The sequence below is a fragment of the Rhipicephalus sanguineus genome, chromosome 1 (assembly GCF_013339695.2).
Source record: "Rhipicephalus sanguineus isolate Rsan-2018 chromosome 1, BIME_Rsan_1.4, whole genome shotgun sequence".
Classification (NCBI taxonomy): domain Eukaryota; kingdom Metazoa; phylum Arthropoda; class Arachnida; order Ixodida; family Ixodidae; genus Rhipicephalus; species Rhipicephalus sanguineus.
In genome coordinates this window covers 307,481,100-307,498,194 of record NC_051176.1, presented here as the reverse complement: position 1 = coordinate 307,498,194, position 17,095 = coordinate 307,481,100, and the positions used below count along the sequence as shown (strand labels likewise).

The window sequence follows — 17,095 nt, the reverse complement described above, 5'->3', positions numbered from 1 at the left end:
CCCCGTTTGAACTCTGCTTCGATCCGCACTCGCGAGCTTTTACCACGCTAGGACATACATGCACAGGGATATGTTCAATTTGACTTTATGCGGGAGATGCGGCAAAACCTCACGAAGAGTGTCCGTATAGTTGCTATCGCAATAGAAAAGGACAGCAGTTCTCAAATTCCTGCTGGTTGTTTTATGCGTGCAGAACGCTTTTTAAGCCATTGGCCACAGTACACTGGTGTCCTGCGGAAAGGCATACTGAGATTAGGAGAGACTATTAGTACTAGCTGTCCGGGACACAGCACATTTGTTCCTTAATTACTCATTCGTGCACGCGCCGTGTAATTACGAGTCCTAGTATGATCGCTGACGTCTAAAAATTTTTGGCAATCATTTGGAGCTGCTGTGTATGGCGTTTCTGCGGCCTTGAGAAACAAACTGACAAAAACGTACGCCGTTTATTTTTTCGCCACCCCCACTTGCTCCTGCTTTACAAATCTCCTAAATTTTCCAGGTGCCAGGTCGCAGGTCCACATAAGCATTTCCAGTGCCTGTCGAATTATTTGACAGGTCCTGCAAATGCTAATGTGTGACTTAGTCATGTTCGCACTGTGGGGTGGCTCAACACACTGCTTTTATTGAAATAGCAGTGTTCACGTGCACTGTGCACGAGTTAGCTGATGTTGAATGGTTTTTTACGTATTTTTTGTTTTCTTTTCTAAAAGTAAGCCGTCTCTGTTATACTGCTCCAATTTGGGATTTCGGGCTAAAAAATTCAGGTTTTCACAACCTGCTCCAAATTTGAATTTTTGTGCTCCAAAAAGCAACATTTTGCTGCTCCAAAATTGCTCCAAATCCTATTTCAGCTGTTGCACACTTGTTGGGTTCACGAAGTGACTCAGCGTCAGCGAATACTGGTATGCACTTTTCGTAAGAGGATTCACGGTCATGGTTCGAAACATTCCGTGATGTCGGTCACGCTTCTGTTCACCCGAGACGTCTTTTTTTTCTTATGAGTGGCACTGGGCCCCGTGCTGGCGTGGCTGTGGGCAAGCCGGCGAACGTGTCGCTGGCAGTGCCACCGGGCGCCTCATTGAATGCGTGAGAAAAAAAAGCAAAAATTACTCTCCGACGCAAAAGAAAGCTACCAAAAGTACATAAAAATACAATTTTAAGTTGCACATACTACTTGTTTTCAAGCAAAATAAGTCTACCTGTGAGAGTTTTTTCATTCTATCAATAGATTGAACCACATCGCCGTTGGGTGATGTTAGCGGTCATACTTTCACGACTTTCAGAGCCAAATTAAAATTCTAAGTCATTTTTTAATGGACAAAAGCATGCTTGTTGCCGCCCATGTGGCAGTCTTCTCGTTTTGACCACAATCAAAAATTTTTTTCTGAGCGGTAGACAGTCCGGTCCCTTTAATACATTCAGACCCATTTATAACGAATGTGGGTACAATGAAATGTGATTTCTATTGAGCATACAAAGCCGCCTCAGCATTATTCATGGGAAGTGTACTTTCTATAATGAGCTGTACATTGGATATACCAAAGTTAGGGCTTATTCACACTGGGGAATCCACCGTCTACAGGGAACGAAATTCTTCTGCTGGCGAAATTTCGTATCGTTCACACAAGCTAGCCTACTGTGCTGCTGGAAAGCGATACTGCACCATCTGAAGTATAAACTGCTAAGTAACAAGCAGACGCTGGATATTGCGATGTACTTGCGGCTACAGCAGATGCAGTGCTCCGCGGCACCCTGCTCGCATAGTTTGCATGTTCCTGCAGGAGCAGAGGCATCATACTGGCAGGCCTGCTGGCAAGCAGCTTTCTGGTGATGCATGATGTGGGAATGCTATCACCCCCTGTAAAGTCGTTTTCACCTCATGGTGCCCACGCGTCATCATTAGCGTAGTTAGCTTTGCCGCCGAGCAATACAGTATAGACCGCTTATAACGTAAGTCGCGCGGAGTCGCGAATATCCACACTATAAGCGGTACCGCACTATAACCAAAACAACCTTCTTCAAAGGCTGCACTTGCGCAAAACATGTTGAGCATGTAGCATCGTGTGTCCGATAATCGACCTATGCGATTTGGGGCGCTTACAACCACTTAAATCTCCGAATGTTCAAAAATTAACCGCCAAAGACCCGCATTGCCAACGAAATGAACACGGGGGAAAAAAGCAAACAAAACAATGTGCCATCGCGGAAATTCGCCGACTACGTTTCAGGCCACCTCGAGGTATGCACATTACACAGAAACCATGTCGAATCGCGACCGAAATTTCACGTGCTGAGCGGTACCGATCGTTCGATTTCACGGGCGCGCACGCGATGTCCAAGACATTGCAATCGAATCCGGAACCACCATTCGAGAGTTGCATGTGCCAACCGTGTCCTCGTTTTCATTAACGATATGATTCCCTTCCCTTCAAGTGCAGCCCATCGCAAAAGTTCCGTTGATTTCGCACCAAACCGCAACTTTTATCGCGCGCGACCGCTTACCGAAAAGCAACCAACGCTGATTAGGCCTAGCCTGCGGTTCAGCATGTTGTCGCGGGAAGTTTGTGTAAGGACAACATGAAGACGGACGTCGAAAAGGATCGCACTCAAGCACTAACCCAAGAACAGCGCGCGTGATACGAAGTTTGTGTTCGCGGCGGGAGATCAACAGCCGACAAAAGCCCGCCAAGCTCGTTTAAGTCCGCGCACTGGCAGAAAAGGCGAAAGCTCGCGCCATGAAGCCGCAAAACTTTTCAATTTGTGGACGAGGTAGCAAACGCGAATCTGTAGCAAGTGTGATAACGACGGACGCTTTTCCCGACAGGAAACTTACTTTAAAGCGCACTTGATGAGGACGCGATCGTACGTTCACGCGGACGCGCTGCCGGCAAGCGGCCCGCGGAGCCTTGCCGCCGCCGGTGCAAAGGCTACTCCGTCGCCTAGGCAACCACCATCCTTCCCCACTCGGCGAGCCCGCACAGCGCTGCCGCGGTCTTTCCTCCATCCGCCCCGGTTCGTTCACTGTGCAGGCCCTCGCCCTTCGTAACGACCTCGTCGCTCCCTCCCCAGCGGCGTACCTCCTTTGAGAACCGCACTCGTTACCGAGTTTGTCAGAAATATTTTCCCGCAACCGCATTATAAACTGTATTTCATCTTGGGGGACTGCACAATAAGCGGTATGCGTATACATGCGGTTCTATGGGAGGGTAACGGGAGTCGAAAAAGACCGCATTATAACCGGTCCTGCACTATATGCGGTTACGTTATAAGTGGTCTGCACTGTACATGGCGCTGTGGACATGGCAGCTGCCCCCCCTTTGCCCCCAAGAGCAAACATATTCAAAACACAACGCAAAATTCCCAGCTTTCCTGCCCCCCTGAAGGAACTCGCTTGTCGTGGGTGCACCCCAGTAAAAAATCTTGGCGCTGCCCCTGGGTCCACGGCGAGGGAATTCAGTTGCAGCTGCTGCAAAAATTGGTCCAGGACGATCGGCGCGGGAGAGGGCTGTTTTGGCAGATCTCGCCACTGCCAGACTAGTTTCCACACTGCTCTAGTTGCCAAATATCAGTGTGAACGCGGTTCTAGTGTTCACGATCGATATGCACCCTCATGCACTGACGTACCATGTCACCAGAGCTGTGTTGCTGCACCGGCGGTTGAGAAAGAAAAAACATATCATTACAGACAGTTTGGCTGCGCCAGTTGTGGAATATTTTGTGAAATCCAAGCAGGTTGTCAATAAAATCTCGCTTGAAGGGAGGCATGACTAAGCAGTGCTGCAAGCTTGCACACTTTATTGGGAGTGCAGTAGATTTCTGTAATGTCACGCGCACTGTCACGTGTAAGTGCCATCCTAAGAGAAGGAGACGCAGGGCCGACTGTTGTGTAGGTACAGAAGATATTGTGCACGTGCACAGCTGGGCTTGACTGGTGTGCTTGCAAGTGTGCCCGTGCACAGAGAAGCCCGGCTGTTGCCTGCGAAACGCGCAGCTACAGGCACCCCAATGGGCATAGCCTCTTTGTGTGCAGCATGTGCAGCACTCCTATTCAGCATGTACTCACCATGCGATTGATGGTGCATTCAGACTGCAGACCGAATCCGGATTTGTCGTGGACACGGATGACTCATCAGCGGATGATATGCCTGCAGGCGCATCCACACGACCGACGGGGGTCCTAGCAGTACAACAGCATGAGTGAGCCGGCTTACTGTCGACCACAGCCTCTGTGCTTGCTGCCAGCAGACTCGTTTGAGAGTATTCGACAACATGGAGGCCGACAGAAAACGAAGCTCGCTTTTTGAGCATTGAACATTGTCGAGGACTGTAATTTGTTTCAGCGAAAACAGTGTTGTTGGTGGAATGGCTGTATGGGAAGAAAAATCTGCTGCACTGAGCGCTGCTGAAAACTGACCTCGCTGCTGTCGTGTGGGGCCCCGCCTACAAAGGGAGGATACAGTGATGTGCTGATCGATATCGGCAGTTTTTTCTTTTGCATATAACAGGTACCAAAAATGCACATTGCACTGCTGCATATTGTTTTCATCTCTAGGTTGGCATCTTCATACCTGCCAAGTTTCCCGGGATTACCCGGGAGACTCCCGGATTTTGAACGTTTCTCCCGGTTGTACGGTCATAGGAAATCTCCCGGAAATGGATGTTGTTTGATGTCGTGACGCGAGGTGGGACGTTTCGCGTACAGATGCGCACGCAATTTAAAAATTGATCCTAAATGTGTTACAGGTTATATGAGCTGTTAATATTTCTTGATTGTGCGTTTGTGTACACACAAATCTATCCCACAAGTTATCTCGCCTTCAAAATTTTGTGTCACTACTGCTTTAAGAGAGCCCAGCACTTAAAAGGGTATAGCCGTTACCGATGTCTGTCGAGCTAGCGCGTTCGCCAGCGCTTGCGACCGTCCCCGTCTCAACGGCACCCCTTATGGCCCCTTGCCCGACGAAATAACTGGTAAGGAAGCGACGACAAGCCTCGCACGCGGAGCGATGTATCGCATGTGCCTACAGTGTTCTACTGTACATGTGCCCTTCGCGTGACGGTGACGGCCGGGTCGTTTCATCTCTGCTTCAACCGCGTTCGTCCCTAGCGCTAGGCGCTTTTACTTGCATGTGAAACAGACGATTGCGTAAGCGATGTTAACGGTTTGGACTCTGTACAGATCAGCGGCGACCGCAAAATACCGCAGTATCGCAGCAGTACCCCCCCCCCCTCCCCCCGTTGAGTAGATCTCCCGGATTCCGTTTCTCCAAACTTGGCAGGTATGCATCTTGACCTAAAATTTGTTGTTCAAACACAGGCCTTATTCTAAGACAACTGCTTTCGGCCACAGCACCACTTTGCCTGCCGTAGAATCCCGCGTGTGCAATGGTTAAAGCAACAAACGCTATTATCCAACCCGCCAGTCAGCGCGCATTGAAAGTGATAGATACCTCAAACGTGATCATCTTAGAGTACGGCCTCAGAAATAAACTGAACCAAGCACCAGCAAGCGAAGAACTGAGATCCACTGCGAGGACAGCTGTACTGCTCGAGCAGAAGAAAAGTGTACTGGTCGCCAGACACTGCTGGTTTGTCTGCTAAAGGTGCAGCGTTTCGCCGCCAGAATCCTGATGCAAAAAACAGGTTGGGATTATCCGTTAGCAAGCCGCACGGACGAAGCACAGATGAGGGGAACCGCGGATGTGAGGTCATGTGATGCGCCGTCTGCCCCTCCAAATCCATAAGCTGCGGGAGAAGAAACATGAGAACAGCTGTCGGTAGAGGAAAGAAGGAAAGCGATAGACTTGAGTTACGCACAATGACAATTGTACTCCTCCATTTTTTTTATCCCCCATACTTTGCTTGTACACAGGCGTCCACTGTTAAGGGAACATCAGAGCGTGTGGCGGCAGCTCGGCGCCACCGCCGGCCAGCGGCTGCAACGAGTTTCGCGCAGGCGCAGTGCGCGCTGTGAGTCGTGCTCTTTCGTCGTCTGCTTACGCGCTGCGAATTGTCTCGAAGCGAACCGCTGACGCGACGAAAGAGCACCGGGCACGGTGCTCACTGCGTCTGCGCGAACCTCGTTGCAGCCGACGGCCGGCGGTGGCGCCGAGCTGCCGCCACACGCTCCGATGTTCCCTTTAACAGTGGACGCCTGTGTACATGTTTATAGACGTTTGGTGTTGTGCTTGTGCATTGTGTGTTGTATAGGTGGTTCTAACCATTCCTATGTTGGCATACCTACGGCGTTCAGTGTGCCTGAAGGATGATGATGAAGCAGCAGCAGACCCAGCTGTTTTGCGACAAAGTCGAGATTATTCGCCATGTTGAACTTGGAGAAAACAAATCGGACGTCGCAGTGCACTTCGAGATTGCGAGGAGCACGCTGAAAATGATCCTCAAAAACAAGGGGGCCATTCAAGCCAATGCACGGGAACGACCAAATGCCAATGACCATTGCATTTCAAAGCTGGCCTACGATGAACTTGAGAGATCCCTGGAGAAATGGTTTGTGGACATCGTGGGGTTCATGAAGTTGCGGATGAACGAAGAATTGAAGATAAATTTGCTAGGCACGATCCAGATAATCAGCCACGCTTGGCAAGATGTAACATGTGATGCTAATAAGAACTGTTTTCGGCATGCTGGACTGTGTTGGGTGGGTGCGGAAGCCGCAAGTGCAGCTGAAGATGATGGTGAGTTTCCCACTCTTTGGGAGGAACTTTCCTGCATTCCTGACACTGTGCCTCAAGACACCGTGCCCCAAGAAGTCAGTTTTGAAGATTTTGTCATGGTTGATGACAAAGGTAACAGTGACGGCAAGCCTGCTGGATGCGAAAATTGTCGCTGATGTGGTAGCATCTGGTGACATGGAAGACAAGAAGAGCGGCCACTGTCAGAAGACAGTTGCCTGCGCCCAACATTTGCTGAAGCAGTCTGCACGACAGATGTGCCTGCAACACTTCTGGGGTGATATCTGTGGGAGCAGACTTGAGTTGTTTGACATTATTTTATGATTTAAAAATGCAATTCACATTGATGTTGCAGGTGCTCGGTGTAAACCAAGATTACCGCCTACTGAAACTAAGTCCAGATTATGAGACAATAAATTGCTTTTGGAGCATATTATGCGCGGTGAGCGGCATGGCATTACTTTTTTTTTTGCATTTTCATCTGACTTCACAATGTTCTGTATAACAAACTAGGTGCTGGAGTTTGATCGGCTACTATATCAAAATACTTGATATATCGAACAAGTTCTGGGAAATCATGCTGTTTGTATAACTGGGTCTAAATGTAGAAAGACGTGCCTCAGCAGTAGCAAGGTAACAATTCTTACCATGATAGATGACCTGGTAAGCTAAAAAGATGCATAAGTGAAACTATAGTGTTGCAACTCTGAAATTTCTGTGCCAGCATGCTGTGATGATATTTCGCCATTGTATGCTTAGACCAAGTTAGTTCTGTATTGGTATGAACGACTGCATTGCACTCTGAGGAACCAGAGAATCAACCTAGGAGTTTCAAGAAAATTCTCTGGTGCCTAACGGAAAGATTGACCGTAATTTTCTTCACTAGTAATCAGTCCTCCTATATGTGCTGACTGAAAAGTGTAATAGGGTAAGGGACAAAGTAATTATTGCTGCTTTTAGTGTTCTTCTTAGAAATGCAGTTCATGTCGCAGGGTTTAAACTAGCACAGTATGCTTGAGCTCTAGTGTCTTCTTTTCACATATACAGGGTGTCCCAAATATTACACAGCATGATTTGAAAAAAGTGGAATGTCGTTACGCGAAGCACACCTAGTGCATATTGTTCCCAGTATACTGTAGTAGCCACTACTAATTTTTTCGTTAATGAGGTTTAGTTAATTAGTCCTAATTATGTTTCTTACTTGACAAGTACTCACTTGATCATTGAGATGTCAATGATGCATATGTAGGCATGCTCAAATGACATCTAACTGCGCTATTTTCAGCACCGCACTAATTACCTTCTCATTTTTTCCGGCTGATAAAGAAAGCACGCAAAATATGAAAAATAACACGTGACTGCGCTCCGACCTGCAAAAGGTGGGAGCGTAGTCTTGACTTGCTACCTCACAGTGATCCTTTTTGAGGGGGCTGCTTCCTGATGCATGGCAGTCTAGTCACGTCATTTTTCAGATTTCGCGGGCTTTCTTTATTAGCAAAATAAAGCGAGCACGCAATTAGTACGTTGTTGAAAATAGCGCAGTTAGATGTCATTTGAACATGCCTACATATGCCTTGTTGACATTTTAGTGATTATGTGAGGATTGGTTGAGTTAGATACATAATTAGGACTAAATAACTAACTTAAAATGTACTGATGGGCTAGTTGGTGAGCCATGATTCTCGAATAGGCAGCGCAAAGGCAACGAACACGGACACAAAAAAGACGCAAACACAGGCGCTGTACTGCAACTGGCGATTTATTGTCGAAAGACCCGGCTTATGTATGTGAACCCGCGCATGCGCCCTCACAGCAGTGGATACGATGATGACCGAGGAAACCGCACAAATAAAGGCACAACAAAAAAATCAACAGAAAAAAACAACAAAAAACAAAAAAAAACAAAAAAAAAACAAAAAAAACACGTGGTTCTGATAAAAAAAATTTTTTTTTTTTAATCAGAACCACGTGTTTTTTTTGTTTTTTTGTTTTTTGTTGTTGTTTTTTTCTGTTGATTTTTTTGTTGTGCCTTTATTTGTGCGGTTTCCTCGGTCATCATCGTATCCACTGCTGTGAGGGCGCATGCGCGGGTTCACATACATAAGCCGGGTCTTTCGACAATAAATCACCAGTTGCAGTACAGCGCCTGTGTTTGCGTCTTTTTTTGTGTCCGTGTTCGTTGCCTTTGCGCTGCCTATTCGAGAGTAAATAACTAAACCTCATTAATGTAAAAATTAGTGGCTACTATAGTATACGCACTAGGTGTGCTTCGCTTAACGACGTTCCTCTCTTTTTTTAAATCGTTCTTCGGGATATTTGGGGCACCCTGTATATGTTGTCAGTTATAATGAGGTATCAAGTGATAAATATAAATGATAAAATTATCAAAGGATAAAAGCATTTGAGATCTTTGAAGATGTGTTGTTTCTCAGTATGTATCATGCATTAACACTTGCAGAGTCCCTGGATCAACTAGCACGTATGGTAGTGCCGCTGTTCTCAGTTGTGCCCAACAAGGGTGTAGAGCGACCAACTTGGCCACAACATCCGTATGGCCCTGAACAGCTCGGCTTGCAAGCCCATGTGGTACCTGTCAAGGACAACCGGTTCCTGTACATGACATTTCCCACACCAGACCTGAGGCAATACTACAAAGCTGGAGTAAGAGCTTCCTTGTCATTCCTGCTGGGATGCGGTCCCGAAGGTGCAGTTCAAAAAGTGCCTGTTTATGCTCTGTGGCAAAAGTTGCTATGTCATATCCTTTCATTCTCTAATGATGCTATGACACCATCATGACTGTACAATAACGCAAAATGCAAAATAGCCATGACTCTACAGCAAGCTATTGCTTCACAGCTGCGGAGATTATGAATGTTTGGTTGCTTAAGGGTGACATGTTTTTAACTTATTTAAACTGGCAAGATCTGAAAGTAGATATTTAAGAGTGACACATATCTTGAAATAATGAACTTCGTTATAGTGAAATTCTCAATATAACGAAGTGTTTCAGTTTTTATAACTGCATGTCCATAGAACCAGTCATAAGCACATTACTAGTAAAAAGTAACAGTGTTACAGTTACAGTTACTTAAGCCAAAAAAGTAACTCTGTTACAGTTACAGTTACCGAGTTGCCAAAAGTAACGTGTTACAGTTACTGTGAAAAAGTAACGTCATTACTTTTCCGTTACAGTTTAAAACAATAGATCACAAACCAAATAATGGAACTTATTTAATAAAAATGTACGAAGGCACGCTGGTAGTCGAAATTGCACTTGGTAAAATCCGAGACGGAGGAAACCTATAAGGGGGCCCAATACAAGCAGTGGTTGTGTACACCTCCTTATGTCTTATCAATAAACGTACTAGAACACTAGGAGTTGAATAACGTGGTTGATTCACGGGAACAACAACAACGGTATCCTGGGGCATTTATTAACGATACACGGAAGTGCATGCGAAGAGGAACGGCGAGTGCGCCACGAGTGAAGACGACGTCTGTTGCGTCGAGTCGCTATGTTCAAGGTGTATCAGACCCCGTTCGAAAACCTTTGCATCCGCTGGGCATACAAACCCTTTTTAAAGGGACCGACAACTGATTTTTCTAGACCCAGTTTTTTACGGCGCGACAGGAAGCTCACCCTTCGTGGCGTTTGTAGCTGCAGTGGTTTATCCGAAAAACACGTAGTTATTTTATAAGCAGTATTTTCCGATCTGAAAGGCTCCAAACACGCATGGAGGCTTGCTCCAGGAACGCTGAGAATTGATAGCAATGCCGCAGCCCTTGTGAAAGCTGTCGTTGTTCTCCTTTCGCAGGAGTTACTGTAACTATGCTTAACCACCTTTATTTTGAGCTTTCCAACCATTTTTGAAAATAGCAAGCTGTTACCATGAGATGTGTGGCTTTATACACCTTCTCGGTATTTGTACAGCTTTGTGTGTGCCTGCACCCAAGGTTGCCTGCGCCTGTGTCATGGATGGCTTGTCCCGGCGTCATTACTCTCTCGATACACGAGCCAAGCCAAGTAATCGAAAACGTAACTGTGCATATGCGCGGCCGCACCGAGTAGCAGCGCGCGTCATTCCTGAGATGAAGTGTAGGTAGCAAAACTATGTCGGCTCCAAAATCTTAGCGACCTGGAAACTGCGTGCACGGTTGCATGAGCACGCTGAAAAGTTGCTCAAGACGCGTTGACGAGCATGGGATCATTATGTCATGTGAAGGCAGCGCCACTTTAATGCATACTACTAATGCAGGCCTATATGTACATTATTATGGAGTAATACCTTTTAATATAAAGAAACAAACAATATTTGAATACTAACAAAAAAAAATCGTCGACAGCGTACAGCAATCAACAGTCACATGGCCGTCTTCATCAGATCATTCATGTTTTTGCCGCCGGAGGCGCCACAGGTCATTTTTCGCGACTTTCAATTAAGAAATAAAAATACAAACCGATCTCTCACGAAAAAACCAGGGTTGGTTTGAGTCAGTGCAACAGACAATCTTTACATCAGTGGAGTCATCTCATTTCATGTTCTGGGCAGTTGTCGGTCCCTTTAAGACATGTTTTTGCGAAACCCAAAGACCGCACACTGCGGACGATCAGAGTGGCGTCATCTACAAGTGTGATGTGGGTATCGTGGCACGACTTGCATTGGCGAAACGGGCAGGAAAGGATCAACGAGGAGCACAGAGGGGATGTTGCTAGAGCAACTGATGCAATGCGCTCTATATAGGGAGCTTGTTGAACACTGCTGGAGAACAGGGCATAGCTGGGTGATTCTACGTAAGATCGAACAAACCATGGCTGGTCGGCCTCTTAAATTTACTGCAAAATTTTTTTATATTATTGCCTGATGAGTGGAAAGAAGAGATCCGCAGTTTGTTTTGCCGGCCAAAATTTTTACGAAGCACAGGGAATCAATAATGATGAAAAGGTGGAGCGGAGCGCTCATCCACTCTGCTGTTCTGGCCAACTTTCATTATGAATTGCACAAAATATATTAAAGTTAGGTAGCTGAAATTTCTTTAACTAAATATATGCGTGTTTTTGCTTCGGCTCAGGTATTTTTAGTTTTTATGTGTAGTGTAGATGTTATTATAAAAAACCTCAAAATTGGCCCAGGAAACGTTATTTTCTTTACTTTGAAGGTCTTTATCTCAAAAAAGCCTTGTAGCAGAGCGACAGAAATTCCGCATTACGTTCTTCGCATACTTATCTACCGAACTGCCGAATCTTATATTTATATAAGTTTTCAGTAAAGAGATACAATCGGGCTAAGTTCAAGAAAACACCGAACAATGGAAACTTCTGACAACAATTAAAAAAAAACCCCATTTTTTAAATTTCTTAAACTTTGTCCACTTATTCTCCTCCACATCAGCTTTCACAATCATTGAAAACATATTGCATAATTTCGTTGCACTAATAGTTACGGCCCCTCCAATGAGACCCTTAGGCAAGGATGGGCAATTCCGACTTCTTGCCCAGCAAGTGTATAAAAAAATGCAGGCAGGATTGGATTTGTTTTTATTAAAAGGCCAGCAGTGCCGAAAAAGGTGTCGGTACCGAAAAAGGTTTTGAAAGTAAAGAAAATTACGTTTCCTGGGCCAATTTTGAGGTTTTTTTATAAAAACATCTACACTACACATCAAAACTAAAAATACCTGAGCAGAAGCAAAAACATGCATATATTTAGGTAAAGAAATTTCAGCTACCTAACTTTAATATATTTTGTGCAATTCATAACGAAAGTTGGCCGAAACAGCAGAGTGGATGTGCGCTCCACTTCACTAGGGTGGCTAGAATGGGGAGGTGTGCTGAGCGCAGCGTGTTTCCCTTGCCAGAGAGGGTCCCTCTGCGCGCCGATGCCGCCAGGGGCGCTGCTGCAAGGGGCGCTGCATGGTACGGCCGGTACGGCCGCCGCCGTTGCAGATTACCGGAGGAAAGCCTAGCACTCGGCAACGCGGCGTCGTATTTTTCATCGTTCAAGTGGTGCTTATTGCTCAAGGGTCATGGATTTTTGAGGTGTGAGGATATAAACTGAAGAAGAAAACTGCACGTTGTTGCTTCGTTCCTGGCTGCAACTCTGGGTACTGTCGTCGACAGAAAAGGCATGTTTGTTCCGAGTACTGGCGTGGAAAGAGTTATTTTAGAAGTAAGGTCGTGCGATACCGAGAGCTGAGAGGCAGCTGACAAGGAACGCAGCACAATGCGAGAAGCATTTCTACGCAAGGCACGTAGAGGGGAACGACGTTGGGCTAGTTGGTATTGCGTAGTCTGAAGTGAACGACAGCGTGTACAACGTGATATGTTGTACACTTTTATTCCTTAACTCGGGTGCATTTATTTTTAAAGGGGGTTAACCATAAGGAGGAAGAAGAGAAAGCCAAGTGGGCTAAGACCTGTGTTCTGTAGATAGCTCTTTATTGCAGAGTTCAAATAAACTTGCTTCGTGTACGAATGTGTTTCCTTTGAAGTAATAAATCTTTCAACCTGCCGACAAAACGAACACATGACGTTTTGACCAGCAGCTAGTGCATAGTAATGGGTACAAGCGCGAGAGCAGGCAATTTTTTAGGTATGTTTCCACCTTTTTAGAAATCTTAGGTTTTGACCCAAAATTAATTGTTTTGTGTTTGCCTTTGGGCGAACAGTTTAAAAGGGCTCTGCAAGTGCGTTCAGTAAAATAACGGAAGGTAATTATAATGTAATTACCAACATGGGCGTCCGGAAGGGCCGCCCCCCCTTGGAATATTGGATAATAATTTTCTATGGAGTAGCAGTAAGCTACACAGCTTGATTAGCACTCTCCAGTCCCACATATCCACGTGAAATATCATGCAGGATTACCTGCCAACTTTGCACGTTACATGCTGCTATGGACGAATCTTGCCGGTCATGTCACGGCAATGAAACAAAAGCTACCTATGCTGTATGCCCCCCTCCCCCCCCCCCACCCTCTGTTGATGCACCCCCCTGGAAAAAGTTCTGCGGACGCCCTTGATTACCAATATTACGCATAATACGGCCATCACGGCAATAGTCATAACTATACCAATCCAACCATACAAAAAAAAATGGCTTCGCAGCATTATAGCTGTGTACCAGGGGCGTAGCCAAGGGGGCGGGGGTTGGGGGGTTCAACCACCCTCCCCCCCCCCAAATTTTTCAATTTTGCATATGTATATATACACGCACACATACAAACGCACGCACGAACATGGTTGAACACCCCCCCCCCCCCATAAAAAAAATTCTTGCTACGCCCCTGCTGTGTATGTACGCTGTGCGATGAGCTAGAATCCTTGCGCTATCAATATTATTAGGTATATTATAGCCTAAAGCCACCATAAGTCGTGTTGTTTCAGAAGGTTGCATTTCAATTGAAGTATTATAACATTAAAAGTCATTCATCGTTTCAATGATTCTAGTTCATTGCACAGGCGCAAGTAAATGTCTGAGCAAGAAGCATGGAAAGTTTCATGGGAAAATATTGATCTGTTCAATAGCTATGAGCTTTTTCGCAACAAAAACCTACTGAAAATCAAGTTTCGAGAAAAACAATAATTAAATTTTCCGAACATGTCATTTTCAATTTGAGTGTAGTCACAAAGAAAGGACCATAACTTTCGAACAGAACCAAATAGAAGCGTAATTTTTTGTGAACCGCAATTCTGTATGTTCGTACATTTTCAGAACATCAAAAGTAAAAAAATTCACTTTTTTTAAAAAAAAAGACATACCTTAACCATGTGAATAAGCACTAAAAATGACTTGAATAAGTTGCAGTGATACATAATGGCAAGTGGTAAAACGGCAGGACACAAGCGCAAAAAAAACAAAAAAAAAAAACTTGCTGCTCAAAAGTGGCGTGCGCGAAATGCCGCTAGCAATATTACTCTGGCACGCGCAGTGCTACTCGGCGTGCAATACGAACCCTGCTTTTCAAATGGGGGGAGGAAGTCTACGCTTTATTAGCGCAATCGCTGAGGTAAAAAGAAAACGATTAACGCTGCAAAGTGTAGCACGCAAAAAATAGCGCGAGCCATAATCGTCCGACGCTAGCAAGGCTGCGCTGTACGTCGTCTGCTCAACGCCACGCGCCCCTGCGTACAGCGCCCCTTGCGGCATCGGCGCACATTGGGGACCGGTTTCCGCGGCCGCTTTTCACACCTCCCCATTCTAGCCACCCTAACTTCACCTCTTCGTCATTATTGATTTCCTGTGCTTTGAAAAAATTTTTGGTGGCAAAACAAATTGCGGATCTCTTCTTTCCACTCATCAAGCAATAATATATAAAATTTTGAAGTAAATTTAAGAGGTCGACCAGCCATCGTTTGTTCGATCTTGGGTGGAATCACCCAGCTTTTACCTAAACCAGGGGTCTCAAACACGCGGCCCTCGGACGTTTGGCTAGTGGTCCGCACCTTCACAATGAAAAAAGTGTGTCACTTTGCTATATGGTACGCGCATTATTTTTTCGCCTCCTGCGACTAATAACACTTAGTTTGGGTAGTCTATAGAGACGGCACTAGTCTCAAGCATTCTTTTTCGGGAGGCTCCCCATGTGGTTACCATGTGTTGAAACATAACCGTGGGAAAAAATCTCTATATTTCAGAATCGGTGTCCAGATTTAAGTCATTTTAGATATCAGTATCGACGTTTTTCGAATTGTGACGCCAAATCCCCTGCAGAAATTTTTCATATATGAGATATAAGAAATGCGTTCTTTCAGATGGCAGCGTTAGGTGACGTTTTGTAGAACCCCCCACCGCTTCAACCTTCTTCACTGTCCCGGCCCTTGCGAGACTAAATTTCATGAATGTGGCCCTCTAGCTGAGGTGAGTTTGACATTCCGACCTAAACAATGGGACGACGCTGGCTTGTGAATGAAAGGGGGGGGGTTGAAAACTCCTGGAATACAGGTTCCTTTGCTGCGACGCTTCGGCTTGCAACAACCACGGCGTCATACTGGACGCTTATAAGGACATGTAGGATTAGTGGACCGGTCGACATCCTCTATTTTTTTTTTGTTGACAGTGTATACTGAGGATGCCACCTGCATTGGAGGCGGAGCTTCTATATCATTTCATTAATAATTGTTGTTTTAAGTCGGAGTAAACCTTTACAACCAGTTCCAAAATGGTTTTTAAAAAATTGTTTCAAGCCGTTTCGCGTGCTGCTGCTTTCTAGCCGCCTGTCAAACTCGATTACCTTGGAGCCTCGGATGAAGGAGACTAAACTTAAACTTGGCGTCCTAATGCTCCAGTGGCACACCAAGAACAGAGCTATAAGCTCAAGTGAGAAAAAATTTTACATATGAAAAAAAAAAACTGACGTGAACTTAGCAAACTGTTCAGTTTTAACATGACTGATTTACATTTTTTTACAAGTAAACTTGAAGTTCGTTAAAGACCAACTTTCGACCACTGTCTTCTGCAGGGAAGATAATCCTCTTAGCGGCCTCCTCTTCTAAACTGCGAAGGGAGCCCTGTTATGGAAAGTTGAAAGGTGGTGAGGATATGGTAAAGAATAAGGTTAGAAAAAGTGGAAAACGTTTAACGTCAGCCTTTAAGGAGGGCTGCTGTTGGATAATTTTTTATAACAACAGAAGTAACTAACGGTATTTTCCGTTACAGCTACTGTGTAAAAAATTAACAGTGTTACAGTTACAAGTTCTGCTAACACAAAAGTAGCTAGTTACAGTTACAAGTTACTGAAAAACATAACTAGTTACCGGTAACGCTTTACTAGTAACTAGTTACTGCGCAAGACTGCATGGAACAGCATGTACTTTACCCTCAATATAACTAAGAATATTTATATCTGCTATTTCAATATAACAAAGTTTTACTGCTACTGTGGCAGAAAGCCAAGGCAGTAAATTGAAACTTCTGCTGGTACCAGTGGTCATATGGTTGACTTGGATGCAGTTTTTGTGGACACATTTTTCAAATAGTGTGCCACACAACAAAGGGAGGCCACTCAAACGGAGCAGCATGTGCTTTGGTTGTGCGGAAAGGGTGTCCTCAATGCTCTCCTTGCCTTCGGAACAGCGGAGAGGGACAGCGTTGGGGCTGATGCGTGGCACGCGGGAACTCTGGTGCATTCTATTGTGCGCTACTCTATCGTCTCCATGCAGCATAGTTCCATATTCTGTGTCATGTGTGCAGTCTTTCAGCGCCCAAATTGGGGCTTTATTGCGATTGTAATTGTATGGACACTCTCAGCGCATTTTTGTCGTCACTGTCACCGCTGCAGTGAGGTTCTGTATAAAATCCAAGGGCGATAATGTATTGCCAGCTGGCACAAACGGAGCAGCAGCCAGCCAAGCAAGCCCGAAGCCAGTAGCCGAATGAAGATCCCTTTAATAAATTAGTCGCAGAAATA

At 45.4% G+C, this 17,095-nt stretch overlaps 1 protein-coding gene across 2 annotated transcripts in view; it reads left to right on the top strand.

Moving 5' to 3' along the window:
• LOC119379410 (insulin-degrading enzyme) overlaps positions 1-17,095 on the top strand; it is a 439,455-nt gene that overhangs the window by 116,439 nt on the left and 305,921 nt on the right. Inside the window, exon 8 of one of the 2 annotated variants that reach the window (XM_049411974.1) lies at positions 9,154-9,356. The exons of the other annotated variant lie outside the window; for it this stretch is intronic. Coding sequence (XP_049267931.1) covers positions 9,154-9,356 — 203 coding nt within the window. The remainder of the gene's footprint in view (positions 1-9,153; positions 9,357-17,095) is intronic. 2 annotated transcript variants of the gene reach the window in all.